General features: G+C 39.6%; 1 protein-coding gene and 1 long non-coding RNA gene across 2 annotated transcripts; both read right to left on the bottom strand.

Moving 5' to 3' along the window:
* Nucleotides 1–6119, bottom strand: LOC145423505 (uncharacterized). The gene is made up of 2 exons (XR_013904563.1): nucleotides 5687–6119; nucleotides 1–905 (listed from the first exon to the last, which is right to left on the bottom strand). It is a non-coding gene; the product is annotated as an uncharacterized LOC145423505 (long non-coding RNA).
* Nucleotides 6120–7096: 977 nt separating this feature from the next.
* Nucleotides 7097–14720, bottom strand: LOC113015183 (major histocompatibility complex class I-related protein 1-like). Its single transcript, XM_026157133.2, has 7 exons — nucleotides 14288–14720; nucleotides 10807–11076; nucleotides 9979–10257; nucleotides 9109–9438; nucleotides 7856–7939; nucleotides 7682–7699; nucleotides 7097–7576 (listed from the first exon to the last, which is right to left on the bottom strand). The coding sequence occupies exons 1-7, from the start codon at nucleotides 14337–14339 to the stop codon at nucleotides 7212–7214; spliced, it is 1398 nt and encodes a 465-aa protein (XP_026012918.2). The 5' UTR covers nucleotides 14340–14720; the 3' UTR covers nucleotides 7097–7211.
* Nucleotides 14721–15620: the final 900 nt, after the last annotated feature.

Below are 15620 nucleotides of genomic sequence, written 5' to 3' on the forward strand. Positions count from 1 at the left end.
GGTACACCCTGGACAGGTCGCCAGTCTGTCGCAGGGCTAACACATAGGGACAGACAACCATTCACACTCACATTCACTCGCACATTCACACCTAGTGGCAATTTGGATTATCCAATTAACCTATCCCCACAAGTTGCATGTCTTTGGATAGTGGGAGGAAGCCGGAGTACCCGGAGAGAACCCATGCAAACACGGGGAGAACATGCAAACTCCACACAGAAAGACCCCGGCCTGATGGTGGAATTGAATTCAGGACCTTCTTGCTGTGCGGCAACAGTGCTAACCACCGTGCCACCGTGCTGCCAGCTGTTAGCACATGATTCTCCTTATATGTTTAATATGCTGCTGAGAATATAGCCCAGAAGAAGCGTATAGTATAGCTTTTATTTTGGAAAGAAACATTTCTCTGTAATAAACTCTCTTTTCCAAAGATGAGTGATTCCTCAATCAGATACAGGGCTCGCAATATCGCTAGCCCGACGTCCCGGGGCTAGCGATTTTTTCAGTCGGGCTACCAAAATCTATCTCTGCCCTGCCCGTCGGGCTATTGTAGGAAGGAAAAATATATGTCAATGCTTTTGCATTCTTTCAGAAATGTAGCTGGGTAATTATGTCATTGGCATCGGTGAGCCACTGTCAATATGTGACATATTGAAATCGCGTTTGAATTTGCGCTTGTTTTTTTGCTTTCACTTTGCAATGACAGCACTGATCTGTGAGTGATGATAATTTGTGCACCAATTCCTCTGACATCGTCTTATTAATTGGTAGCTTACTATGCAAACATGACAAGTGAAATCTCCGCAGCAAGCTTAAACATGTGAGAGGTTGATCGCGCAGAGAATCGCTGAGCTTATGTGAGTGCGTGTGTAAAAGCAGCAGGATATATATTTGACTACGATGACCTGGATGACTGAGAACCTTCACAGACAGATATATATTTTAGTTCTGCTGAGCCAAATAAGACAGGTCAGGGTGAAGAAGTGACAGCCAAAGAAAAGCTTACCACAAAACGGAGAAGTTATGACAAATCAGACTATAAGGCAAAAAGAAAGTGCAGCTTTATGGTTTCATGGACAAAAGAATTTCTGTGGCTGCAATATGACGAGCTAAATAACCAGGGCTGCACATAAGTGGTCCGCAGGTGCGCATTCGCTGTCAAAATAAAAAACACGCACAAGGGTTAGGGTTAAATTTAAAAACTGTACTTTTGAGTTAAAATATATATTTATAATTTTAATAAATGACAATTTAAAAAGGCATGAACATTTTTTTTGTATCGAAAAAATATCGAACCGTGACACCAAAGTATCGAACCGAACCGAACCGTGAATTTTGTGTATCGTTGCACCCCTACTATCTATATATATATAAAAAAAAACAAAAAAAAAACACCCAGCACGCCCCTGCGGGCGGTTTTATCCTTCAAGCTCGGGTCCTCTACCAGAGGCCTGGGAGCTTGAGGGTCCTGCGCAGTATCTTAGCTGTTCCCAGGACTGCGCTCTTCTGGACAGAGATCTCCGATGTTATTCCCGGGATCTGCTGGAGCCACTCGCCTAGCTTGGGAGTCACCGCACCTAGTGCTCCGATTACCACGGGGACCACCGTTACCTTCACCCTCCACATCCTCTCGAGCTCTTCTCTGAGCCCTTGGTATTTCTCCAGCTTCTCGTGTTCCTTCTTCCTGATATTGCTGTCATTCGGAACCGCTACATCGATCACTACGGCCGCCTTCTTCTGTTTGTCTACCACCACTATGTCCGGTTGGTTAGCCACCACCATTTTGTCCGTCTGTATCTGGAAGTCCCACAGGATCTTAGCTCGGTCATTCTCCACCACCCTTGGGGGCATCTCCCATTTTGACCTCGGGACTTCCAGGTTGTACTCACCACAGATGTTCCTGTACACTATGCCGGCCACTTGGTTATGGCGTTCCATGTATGCCTTGCCTGCTAGCATCTTGCACCCTGCTGTTATGTGCTGGATTGTCTCTGGGGCATCTTTACACAGCCTGCACCTGGGGTCTTGCCTGGTGTGATAGACCCCAGCCTCTATGGATCTTGTGCTCAGAGCTTGTTCTTGTGCTGCCATGATTAGTGCCTCTGTGCTGTCTTTCAGTCCAGCTTTGTCCAGCCACTGGTAGGATTTCTGGATATCAGCCACCTCCTCTATCTGCCGGTGGTACATACCGTGCAGGGGCCTGTCCTTCCATGATGGTTCCTCGTCTCCATCCTCTTTCTTGGGTTTCTGCTGCCTGAGGTATTCACTGAGCACTCGGTCAGTTGGGGCCATCTTCCCAATGTATTCTTGGATGTTCCTTGTCTCATCCTGGACTGTGGTGCTGACACTCACCAGTCCCCGGCCCCCTTCCTTCCGCTTAGCGTACAGCCTCAGGGTGCTGGACTTGGGGTGAAACCCTCCATGCATGGTAAGGAGCTTTCTTGTCTTTATGTCAGTGGCTTCTATCTCCTCCTTTGGCCAGCTTATTACCCCAGCAGGGTACCTGATCACAGGCAGGGCGTATGTGTTGATGGCCCGGATCTTGTTCTTACCATTCAGCTGACTCCTCAGGACTTGCCTGACCCTCTGCAGGTACTTGGTGGTTGCAGCCTTTCTAGCGGCCTCTTCATGGTTCCCATTTGCCTGCGGGATCCCCAGGTACTTGTAACTGTCCTCTATGTCTGCAATGTTGCCTTCTGGTAGTTCAATCCCCTCAGTTCTGACTACCTTCCCTCTCTTTGTTACCATCCGACTACACTTCTCCAGTCCGAATGACATTCCAATGTCATTGCTGTATAGCCTGGTGGTGTGGATCAGTGAATCGATGTCTCGTTCACTCTTGGCATACAGCTTGATGTCATCCATGTACAGGAGGTGGCTGACAACTGCTCCGTTCCGTAGTCGGTATCCGTAGCCAGTCTTGTTAATGATCTCACTGAGGGGGTTCAGGCCTATGCAGAACAGCAGTGGGGACAGAGCATCTCCTTGGTAGATCCCGCACTTGATGGTAACTTGTGCTATGGGCTTGGAGTTGGCCTCTAGTGTTGTACGCCACATCCCCATTGAGTTCCTGATGAAGGCTCTTAGGGTCCCATTGATCTTGTACAATTCTAGGCATTCCAGTATCCAGCTGTGGGGCATTGAGTCATAGGCCTTCTTGTAATCAATCCAGGCAGTGCACAGGTTGGTCAGTCTGGTCTTGCAGTCTCGGCTGATTGTTCTGTCTACCAGTAGCTGGTGTTTTGCACCTCTGGTATTCTTGCCAATTCCTTTCTGTGTCCCGCTCATGTATTGACCCATGTGCCTGTTCATCTTAGCCGATATGATGCCTGACAGGAGCTTCCATGTAGTACTGAGGCAGGTTATTGGTCGGTAGTTGGAGGGGACCGGTCCCTTCTGGGGGTCCTTGGGGATCAGGACCGTCCGGCCTTCAGTTAGCCATTCCGGGTGTCTCTCGTTAACTAGCAGCTGGTTCATTTGTGCTGCCAGACGCTCGTGGAGTGCAGTCAGCTTCTTCAGCCAGTAGGCGTGAACCATGTCGGGCCCTGGTGCTGTCCAACTCTTCATACTGGAGACCCTTTCTTGGATATCTGCCACTGTGATGGTTACTGGACCCTGTTCAGGGAGGTCGCTGTGGTCTGCCCTCAGATCCACTAGCCACTGAGCATTGCCGTTATGGGTTGCATCCTTCTCCCATATGCTCTTCCAGTATTGCTCCGTCTCCAGCCTTGGTGGTGCTGTTCTCTTATTGTTCCCTTGCCACTGAGAGTACACCTTTGCTGGTTCTGTGGAGAACAGCTGGTTTATTCTCCTGCCTTCTATCTCTCTGGTGTACCTCCTCAAGCGGCTGGCCAAGGCTGTGAGTCTTTGCTTGGCAGTTTCCAAGGCCTCAGGTATGGACAGCTTGCTGTATTTCTTAGGCACCTTATTTGTCGCACCTTTCTGCAACTCCATTAGTTGGCTAACCTCCCTCCGTGCTACTTTGATCTTGCCCTCTAGCCTCCTTCTCCATGGAGGGTACTGCCCCTTGTGGCTGTTCAACTTGTAGCCAAGCATCTCACTGATCACTGCTGCCGTATTGTAGATCAGCTTGTTAGTGTCGGTAATCGTGGTTGTAGGTATTGCCCGTAGTGCTGCATTAACATCATCTAGCAGACCTTCTGAGGGTACTTCACGTAATCTTGGTAACCGGCTACGGGGGATCCAGGTTTCAAGCTTGGCCATGATCCTATTTTTTAGGTCAGTTCCTCTCGCACTCAACGATCCTTCTCCCATCGCACTTGGGGCTATGTACCCAATCTCGGGTGGGGGTGATGATATCTCCCCCCTGACCTATAATTCCAAAATAGGTCAGGGGGGAGATATATATATATATATATATATATATATATATATATATATATATATATATATATATATATATATATATATATATTAGGGGTGCAACGATATTCGTATCGATATTGAACCATTCAATATAGTGCTTTCGGTTCGGTACGCATATGTATCGAACAATACAACATTTGTAATTTATTTTATCAACTTTCCTTCTGACGATGCTGTCTGTGTGGAGCGCTCAGTGAATCTGCGTTCGACTACTCCGCCTAGGCTGCACTGTCGAGCGCAGATCCACTGAGCGCTCAACACAGACAGCATAGACAGAAGAATGAGGGCACCTCCCCCACCCTCATTCAGATCTGGCGTTTGGAATTATTTTGGTTTTCATGTGACGTATGACCCTGAAGGTAAGCGAGTCATGGACTAAAGTAAAACAGTATGTTGGATGTGCCATGCAATGCTCAATTACATGGGTGGGAACTAGTGTGTTAGCGCAGTTAGCTCGTTAACGTGTTAGCCGTCTAGTCCCATGCACAGGGCGATCGGCGGTAGCTCGTTAACGGAGATTTGCCATGTTGTGGCGTTAAGGTCATTTCAACGAGATTAACCTGAAAGCACTAGTGGGAACACAAAGAATATGACTGCACATTTACGCCGACATCATCCTAGTGCAAAGACAAAAACAACAAGCATGCTACTAACTTTAGCCGAGTCATTTAGACAGCTGTTAGCACATGATTCTCCTTATGCTGCTGAGAATATAGCCCAGAAGAAGCGGATAGTATAGCTTTTATTTTGGAAAGAGACATTTCTCTGTAGTAAACTCTCTTTTCCAAAGATGAGTGATTCCTCAATCAGATACAGGGCTTGCAATATCGCTAGCCCGACGTCCTGGAGCTAGCGATTTTTTTCAGTCGGGCTACCAAAATCTATCTCTTCCCTGCCCGTCGGGCTATTGTAGGAAGGAAAAATATATGTCAATGCTTTTGCATTCTTTCAGAAATGTAGCTGGGTAATTATGTCATTGGCATCGGTGAGCCACTGTCAATATGTGACATATTGAAATCGTGTTTGAATTTGCGCTTGTTTTTTGCTTTCACTTTGCAGTCGTGCGAACTGTGTATAGAGAGCGACAGCACTGATCTGTGAGTGATGATAATTTGCGCACCAATTCCTCTGACATCGTCTTATTAATTGTTAGCTTACTATGCAAACATGACAAGTGAAATCTCCCGCAGCTTAAACATGTGAGAGGTTGATCGCGCAGAGAATCGCTGAGCTTATGTGAGTGCGTGTGTAAAAGCAGCAGGATATATATTTGACTACGATGACCTGGATGACTGAGAACCTTCACAGACAGATATATATTTTAGTTCTGCTGAGCCAAATAAGACAGGTCAGGGTGAAGAAGTGACAGCCAAAGAAAAGCTTACCACAAAACGGAGAAGTTATGACAAATCAGACTATAAGGCAAAAAGAAAGTGCAGCTTTATGGTTTCATGGACAAAAGAATTTCTGTGGCTGCAATATGACGAGCTATATAACCGGGGCTGCACATAAGTGGTCCGCAGGTGCGCATTCGCTGTCAAAATAAAAAACACGCACAAGGGTTAGGGTTAAATTTAAAAACTGTACTTTTGAGTTAAAATATATATTTATAATTTTAATAAATGACAAATTAAAAAGGCATGAACATTTTTTTGTATCGAAAAAATATCGAACCGTGACACCAAAGTATCGAACCGAACCGAACCGTGAATTTTGTGTATCGTTGCACCCCTAAAAAAAAAAAAAAATATATATATATATATATATATATATATATATATATATATATATATATATATATATATATATATATATATATATATCATAATAATCTGACAATACTACCAACATGAGCTAATTGTTATTTGCTAACTAATCTTGATATGACTGTTCAGCACAGAAATGAAGCCCAACAATCATGTTTTACAGTCCTGTGGTTTCAGCCTCAGATACTCAACTAATCAAAGTGATGTCATGACAAAAATGAATGACCAACAAAACATTTTTTCTCCTTCATTTCTATCAAACAAAGCTGTATGAAACATTACTCACGGTTAGTATCATGGTTGCTAGGCAACCTGAACAGCGCAACGAAGGCTAGACCGTCCCATTTCACACGCCTCTCACTTCCGCACTTCTCGTACTTATAGTACGCACCGTACGTAGTACGGGTAGTGTGCGTACACTGTGTCTCTTGGCTGTGTCTCTTGGCTGTGTCTCTGAAGTGGGACACAGCCATGGTCTTCATTATTAACTCACATCAGCTGGCTTACAAGGAAAAACACCTTGCTTACTGGTTATAGTTCATGAGGTGGATTGGGTCATCTACTAATCATAAGGTTGGTAGCTTGATGGATGCACCACAAAGCAAATTTGGTTTAGTATCTTACCCAAGGATATTTGGCTGGAGGAGACTGGAGGAGCCAAGGATCAGAGTGTGAATGTGTGTGAATGTTAGATGTAAAGCACCTATGTTGAAAAAGCATATGAATGAATGAGTGAATTGGGCAACTTGTATAAAGTGCTAGTCTATCAGCAGCAACCAGCCAACTTAGTGATATCACATTCTGGCATTAAATATAATCTAAAATATTAAAATTAATGCTTATATCAACACTTGTTTCTTAAATATAGCTTCAGACAATGTTATATCTATATCTAGACTTTTTTAAGATTAGGGCTCAACGGTGGAAGTTAGCCTTTATAAATGTGGTATTTTATTTTCACTTTAATTGTAAAACAATAAAGGTATGTAATATTTTTTAAAGTATAACAAATCTTAAAGTAAATATGAAAATCATCTTGTTCTTGTGTAACTGGAGATGTTAAGACTGTGCAGAGTCCGGTGATTCTATACCAGATCTCTGTGCAGAGTCTGGTGATTCTGTAGCCAATCTCTGTGCTGAGTCCGGTGATTCTGTACCAGATCTCTGTGCAGAGTCCGGTGATTCTATACCAGATCTCTGTGCAGAGTCTGGTGATTCTGTAGCCAATCTCTGTGCTGAGTCCGGTGATTCTGTACCAGATCTCTGTGCAGAGTCCGGTGATTCTGTAGCCAATTTCTGTGCAGAGTCTGGTGATTCTGTAGCCAATCTCTGTGCTGAGTCCGGTGATTCTGTACCAGATCTCTGTGCTGAGTCCGGTGATTCTGTACCAGATCTCCCATTCAATTCTATGATGATGCTAGGAGCTGTTCAGTTTAAATATTTAATAATAAAAGGAACAGTATTAGTAAAATTATTTATTTAAACCCCAGAATGCATGGCAGATCAGAGAAAAATAACATTGTACTTACAAGGTGATGGATGGCTTTCTGAATTAAAAGGGAAAAACATCATTTAAGTTTTTGCCACTTTTTAAAAAATCTGACAATTAAACTTTATTTGTGTATTTCTCAAAAATAATGTAACTGAGTATTGCACTGCTGCTATCATTTGACTGGGAAAGTCTGCTCATTTCAATTTCTTACCTTTCTTTTTTTTGTAAGCAACAATTCCAATGGCAACAATGATGATCAAAACAAGGACAAAGGCTGCAATAATGATGGGCAACTCTGCACAATTTAAAAAAAAAAAACACGATAAAAGTGGCAGATGAAGCAAGTTAAAATAGAAATACATTCATTCCACAGTATTAATAATTACATATTTATTGTGAACATATTGTGCATGTATGTGTATATGTATATATACATATATGCATAGATAGATAATAGGGGTGCAACAATACACAAAATTCACGGTTCGGTTCGATGCTTTGGTGTCACGGTTTGATATGTTTTCGATACAAAAAAATGTTTATGCCTTTTTAATTTGTCATTTATTTAAATTATAAATATATATTTTAACTCAAAAGTACAGTTTTTAAATTTAATGTTGCTGAAACAACAAAATAATAAAATAATAAATAAATCTATCTGATTGAGAAATCACTCATCCTTGGAAAAGAGAGTTTATTACAGAAAAATGGCTCTTTCCAAAATAAAAGCTATACTATATGCTTCTTCTGGGCTATATTCTCAGCAGCATATTAAACATATCAGGTCCCCATAAGGAGAATCATGTGCTAACGGCTGTCTAATGACTCGGGTAAAGTTTGTAGCATGCGTGCTTGTTGTTTTTGTCTGCTTCCACTTGTCTTTGCACTAGGATGATGTCGGCGTAAATGTGCAGTCATATTTGTTGTGTTCCCACTAGTGCTGGCAGTGTTAATCTCATTAAAATGACATTAACGCCATGATGCGGCAAATCTCCGTTTACAAGTTACCGCGGATCGCCCCATGCGTGGGGCTGGACGGAACGCACTAGTTCCCACCAATTGTTTTACTTTTGTCCATGACGCGCTTACCATCAGGGTCATGCTTCACATCAAAACCAAGATAGTTCCAAACACCAGATCTGAATGAGGGTGGGGGAGGTTCAATTTCGGGTAGCATTGAGGCAGTTGCCATGTTGCAACGAGCTTAGCTTCTGTCTTGCTAGCTTGCACTGCACTCAGTGGATCTGCACTCGACAGTGCAGCCTAGGCGGAGTAGTCGAACGCAGATCCACTGAGCGCTCAACACAGACAGCATCGTCAGAAGAAAAGTTGATAAAATAAATAAAAAAAATTTTATTGTTCGATACATATTGATACGAGTATTGTTGCACCCCTAATAGATAGAAAGATAGATAGACAAATTTGTATAATTGAACAAGACTAATCAAATTTTTTATCTCTCACCTGCATCAATATGTGTTTTGTTGTTCACCAAGTTCGTTTTGATAATTGTTTTATTCAGTTTGATGATGATGTCCTCGCTCACACCAGAGAGCTGAAACACACAGTCGTATCGCCTCCAGTCTTCAGGTGTGACTGATGAAATATTGAGATCAACACTCATCTGGAAGGTCTCATCATTGTTGGGGAGGATCTCTCCAGGATCCACACCTTCATGAATCTCCACTCCATCTTTCCTCCAGAAAATCGCAGCTCTGTCAGGGTAGAAACCTGTAGCATGGCAGCTGACTGGAGAGGAGGGAGTCTTCTGAAGAAGAGACACTGGGGGAAGAACTGGAGAGAGGGAGTATTGGAAAGAGATTGAGTGATAATGGATGGAAGTAAATATGAGATGAAAAATGGGGAAGAAAGGAAAAAAGAAGAAAGATGAAGAAATTTAATTTGGCAATATTAAGAAAAATATATATTGTCAAGAGTAAAGCATGTGTAGTGTACATATTTGATGAAAAACAGCACAGTACCAGTAGGATATATGTGTGGCTGGAAAAGTTTTAAATAAATCAAAGAATAAATTTAAAGATAAAATCAATATGCAATTGAAAACTCTGAATTAGAGCCAAAGAGTCACCAGCTTTGCGGCAGCTGCATAAGGCTGTATTGTGCTATAATTTTACCATGGATTGTGTTCATGTAAATCTCTTTCAACCATGAACATTCATATAAATGTCATGTAAATAAATCAGCTTTTTTCTGGTTATTTGCACATTGTAGGTAAACCTCTGGTGTCATGAGAGTTATCAGAGTGATTTGGCCAGGTAAAAAGAGACTCACTTTTGTAACATGGAAAACTCTGACTTTCAACATATCTTCTACCTGTTTTGTTCAAGGAGCTGCTCCCATAATCCAAGAACATCTTCAATCTCTCTAGAAAAATTGTACCGAAGAGGTTTCCAAGGTATTTAATTAGATTTCTGTCACCATCCATTGTCTGTTTGACAATGTTAAACTCTGGTTTCAGTGGGATCCATGTCATTGTCTTTAGATCAAATTCCAAATAGCCTTCTCCATTGTAACCTAACTGTAAAAAGCCTTTTACCTCTCCAGAGTTTTGATTCACTTCAGAGCCAATCATACACTGTAAAATGTGAACATCTGAAAAGAGAAGAAGAAACAAATATTACAATTATGTGTGTTAATTGTAGATCATGTGACACATTTCCATCCTCAAAGGTCTCCATTTTCATCATGATTCAAGTCAGATTCTGACAACCTTTATTGATTTCGCTAATGGAGCCTACTGTGGAGACTCGAATTGTGGATGATTTAAAACCAGCTCGGATGTGATTATTCAATATTAAAAGAAAAGATTAAACACTAGAGGTAAAGACTGTTTCAGCACAGAAGTCAGCTGATAGATACATAGACTACAAAGTGTAAGAACCTGAAAAAAAGTTAAAAGGTTTGAAGACAATAACAAAACCTAGCTATTTTAAATATAAGACTAAGATTTAGAACAATTAAGTAATTACAACAAGTAAATATGTATGTTTTACATCAGGTTTCATGGTCTTAATTAAGAAGCACAAAATTAAGGCTGTAAATATTTTAAATTATAATTATTTTAATTAATTTTACATAAATCCGTTTTGTTTAGATACATCCATAATAATATGACATAATATATCAAAGAAAGTACTGCACCTCCACTTTGGTTTAACAGCTGTTTTAAATTAGAAATCGAGTTTTGGTAAATGCCTGGCTGATGCTCAAAACACTCTTGAGTGTACTCCCCCAGTGCGCCAGGGTTGTCATCAAGCATTTTTTTCACACCGTCCAGTCTTGGTTCTACTATCTTCTTGCTGGCGTCACAATAAAGCACCTCTGTGTCATCAACTTCTAAAACAAACATAAATTCTGCGATGTCTGGGTTTCCAGAGGTTCCAGTGCCAAAATACTTCAGCATATGGCTCACTGTAGGACAGACAGATGTTTAAGATGTTAGCAAATAACCAAATAAAACATGTAGAAAGATGTTTAGAAATATGACTGATTCATTGGGATACAGTAAAGGCAACAGAAGCATCTGCAGCAGGCTGATGAAGTCTAATGAACAATAAAACTTGACAACAGACCATCTTGATCTTATTTTGGTAAAAATGTGTGGGGCCAACAATGTAAAACAGTCATAAAAACTTTTGAACAAGATTATTTGAGCCTATAATAATTGCATCAATAGCATGGTTGTTTTGAGCTTTAAATTATTTCTTTGAACTGTTCTTTTTCCAAGGTGGAACGATTGTATCAGTGAGAACTAATTTTTACATAATGCATTTCAATGGGAAGGTGTCACCATGTCAACTATTGAAAAGGGTGGGGATAGACAGAGATTTAACTCCCCCCGGCTTACCTTTCAGTACATTAGAGAGAGTGTACATCAACAACAACATCCAGTCTTTTATAGAGTGCTACAACAGAGTTTGTATGCTTTTGCTAATATCAGATCATCTTTATTTTTAATCACAGGCAAATCAAAATATGAATTTCAGCAATATGTTAATTGACAAATGTAGTTAAGTAGTGAAAAGGTCTAGACCTTGTCTGTGAGAATGTGCTAAAGACAAATCTTACTGATCTAGAATTACACTGCCAGGCAAAAGTTTGGACACTCCTTCTCACTGTCACGTGTGGAGAAAAATAAAGGAGGAGCCAGTTGCAGGCACTCGTGGAAGTGTGAAGGAGGTTTATAGTAAGACAAAACAGAAGTTGAAAATGGCAAACAGAACTAAAGATAACCTGAACTGGGAAAACTAAACTACTAAACGCAAACAAGAAGGAGGGTGCTCAGAGGCACATGACAGGAGAACCCATGGACGATGCGCAGTAGATTCACAGACAGACCAGTGACTACAATATAAGAAGACATGACTTAAATACACACAGAAGAACACAGGGAGATTACACACAGGTGGGGAACACAGCTGGAAGTAATTGACGAGACGAAACAAGGGAGGCAAAACTGAATACACTCACATAAGACACGGACTTTCACAATAAAACAGGAAACAAGAAACCACCACACAAAGACGCAGACTAGAACCAGAACTGAACCTACACTAAACATGAGACACAAACCCTAAGAACTAATCCCTAAACACGAAAAAACAGAAACATAGATTATTATTATTATTATTATTATTATTATTATTATTAATAATAATAATAATAATAATAATAATAATAATAATAATAATAATAATAATAATAATAATAATAATAATAATAATAACCAACAAAGCAAATAAACCCAGTTGAGATGATTTGGGATGAGATGGACCATACAGTGAAGGCAAAAGAACCAACAAGTGTTCAGCATCTCTGGGAACTCTTTCAAGACTGTTGGAAAACCGTTTCAGGTGACAACCTCATGAAGCTCGAGAGAATGCTATGAGTATGCAAAGCAGTATTCAAAGCAAAGGGTGGCTATTTTGAAGTGTCTAAACTATAAAATGTATTTTGAGTTATTTCACACTTTTTTTACTACATAATTCCATATGTATTCATTCATAGTTTTGATGTCTTCAGTGAGAATCAACAAAGTAAATAGTCATGAAAATAAAGAAAAAACATGAGAAGATGTGTCCAAAATTTTGACTGGTATACTACATGTAATGAATGAACCATTACATGAAGTATATTCATATGTGACTGAATGTTCATATGTAATGGATTTTTCTTTGTTGAGAGTAACACAGAAAAGAAGAAAATGTAATGAAGTGATTTTAAAGTTAAACTTTAAATAATGCATGTGTAAAAGTCAGATGACTTTATGTAAATGCTAGACAGGGGGAGAGAGAGGGGGAGGCAAATGTCCACTTGGCAGCATAGAAAAAGAGGGCACCCAGGAACATTCTTTGTTCTTCCCTTTGTGTTCTGTAAGATGAGCAGCTCAGATAATTGGCTCTCAGTTGGAAATTCCAGCAGAGAACTAAGTGGCCTAAGTGGCTCAAACTGTGCACTTGCAAGTTGTTTTTAGTATTATTTATTTTTCACTTTTACTCTGTTCATTCTTTGCCATATTGGATTATTAACTCAGAAGGATTTAGACTCCATTGTTTTCCTGGTGGATTGCAACTTCCCAAGATTTCCATTGTTTTCAGTGTGGGTTATAACTTTGAGAAGGTGTGGATTTCCAGGATTAAATGTCCAATGGATGCTGCTTTCCTGTTGGACTATTATTATCAACTCTGAATAAAGAGATAAACACAACTGTAGACCAGGATATTCTCCAACCTCTCTTCCCCCAAACAAAAGTACTGTTTTATTTCCTCCTTGAGCAGAGTCGGTTTTTATTGAGATATTTTAATGAATTTACAGCGCAGTGTGCATCTCTCTCTCCTGATATGAGTGAATGGAGATCCACTATATCCCAGTAGTCATTCCAATAGGAAAACATTGATTTGATTACACCTTGAATTGCAGTGTTTAAGTGATTGGATGGTCTATATTAGGCTTCACAAACAGCAAAAAAAAATGAGAAAGGGTTTTTGTTTTGTTTTTTTACACATGCACTAAATAGAAACAGTAGTGTCAAAAACATTAATTCAGTAATTATAAATCATTAGGAGACCTTACTTGAATCTCCTATGGAAACTGTGATTCTTGTAAATCCTTGAGAAGGGCTATAATCTCCTTTGTCTACAATTGCGCATTATTATTTATTATTGAAAAATCACCACAGCAGCTAGCAGTATCTGAGTTGGCAGAGTTTTATGCCAGATGTTCAAGTAATTCTCCAGCTGAAATTGAACCAGCAACCGGTTCACATTCTTTTGATGGTTGACAAGTGAAAACTTCACCAGTTTTGGGTATCTTTAATCTTTTAATTATAATTATATTGTATAATTATAAATGCTCTAACATGTACATATCTGTTTTAAAGGTTCTGTGTGTTTAGCTTAAGTAGTTATTGAAGTGTCTCTTACTGCTTTCTTTCACTAAATCTAATACACACAACTATCAGAGCAGTGCATTTATTTGTCACATCTGTTGTAAATACGTTTTTAATCTTTTTAACTTGTACAGTTAGATTCACCTGTCTGCTGACACATTTTAGTTACATTTTCCTAAGAATAGCATTGCCAAGTAAATTATTATATATTTTGATTGTGGATCCCAATCTTACCTGTAGATGCAGCGTGACAAAGGAGGAACAGGATCATTAGCTTCGCCGCCATGTTCAGTGTGTTGGAGTTAAACTGAAGAACGAACAAGAGTCATTTGGTTTTACAGGCTTGTTCAGTTTGAAGGTATTTCCTGGTTCAGGTTGCGTTTTCAGGTATGTTCAACTTTAGCTGAAACCAAACACAACTTTAACTCTTACATATACTATTTAAATTTGACTTCAGTCTTTTGTTTTATTACAGAGGCATAAAACTTGTTTTTGTAAAATGTCTGTTACCTGTTCCTGCCTGTGTGTGCCTGCATTTGTGTAAAATGGGTGGGGAAAAGGGATTTGTTCATTTTATATGTCCTGCGGCAGAGTGAACACCTCCTCTGCACTGTAAAAAGAATAACCCTATTCAAAAAAAAAAAAGATGTCCAATTGTCACATCCAGAATATTTGGCTTCATAGAATCCAAATTGAGTCACTTGATATGACCTGATACTTTTATGTTGATATAAACAATATTACTAGACTTGACTGAAACTTTAAATTTTGCATTGATCCAAATTGATATTTTTTTTTGTTTTTTTTACATAGAACCATATTTTAATTATTGAACCAAGCTAATATATTGAAATTTAACCAACCTAATGTATTCACATTGAACCAAATTAACATGAACTAATATGTTTGTGTTGAAGCCAGGTAATTGATTTACATATATTCAAACTATATTTTTTACATTTCATTTTATTTCAGTTCAAAAATGCTCTGCATTTCCTATAAAAAACAAGACAGTTGGCCAACCAATTATTTCAAAATTATTTATTGTTCCAAACCATTTTAACTATAATCAATAGAGAGGATTAGTAATATACAGATTTAGTGCTACGGCAGAAATGATTAGAGAAATGTTTGTTTTATAAAACCTGCAACCTTTTGAAAACCAGTATAAAACCTGCAACCTGTCTAAAACTGGCATAAAACCATTATAAGAACTCTTTTTAAACCAATTTGCAAGTACTCAAAAATGTTTATATGTGCACTGTGCCTCTACAATGTAAAAAAAAATCTACACATGTATCAATGAAATCAACTTAAATCTCACTTTCAAATGTGTGTTCTTATAATTTTTGAATGTAGAATACCACTGCAGACCAACCAAGCAAAATAACCAAGCACACATGCACATGCACGTGCACATCCATATCCACACATGCATGCAAACACACTACTGTGCAGTGTTAAGTTCACAATTAAGTTTGCGAATCTTAGAGGTCATCTTGTTAAAGTCAAGCTCCATCATAATCTTTTGAAGAGCCTCAAAGGTGAACCTGAATCCTCGTGGATA

The sequence above is a fragment of the Astatotilapia calliptera genome, chromosome 22, assembly GCF_964374335.1.
Source record: "Astatotilapia calliptera chromosome 22, fAstCal68.1, whole genome shotgun sequence".
Taxonomy (NCBI): Eukaryota; Metazoa; Chordata; class Actinopteri; order Cichliformes; family Cichlidae; genus Astatotilapia; species Astatotilapia calliptera.

What these genes read in the sequence shown, in the direction of transcription:
- LOC113015183 (XM_026157133.2), bottom strand. Translation starts at nt 14,339, where the DNA reads ATGGCGGCGAAGCTAATGATCCTGTTCCTCCTTTGTCACGCTGCATCT. An exon ending in TTGTCACGCTGCATCTACAG is followed by an intron (nt 11,077 to 14,287) that starts GTAAGATTGGGA and finishes TCTGTCCTACAG; the next exon opens with TGAGCCATATGCTGAAGTAT. An exon ending in GCTGTTAAACCAAAGTGGAG is followed by an intron (nt 10,258 to 10,806) that starts GTGCAGTACTTT and finishes TTCTCTTTTCAG; the next exon opens with ATGTTCACATTTTACAGTGT.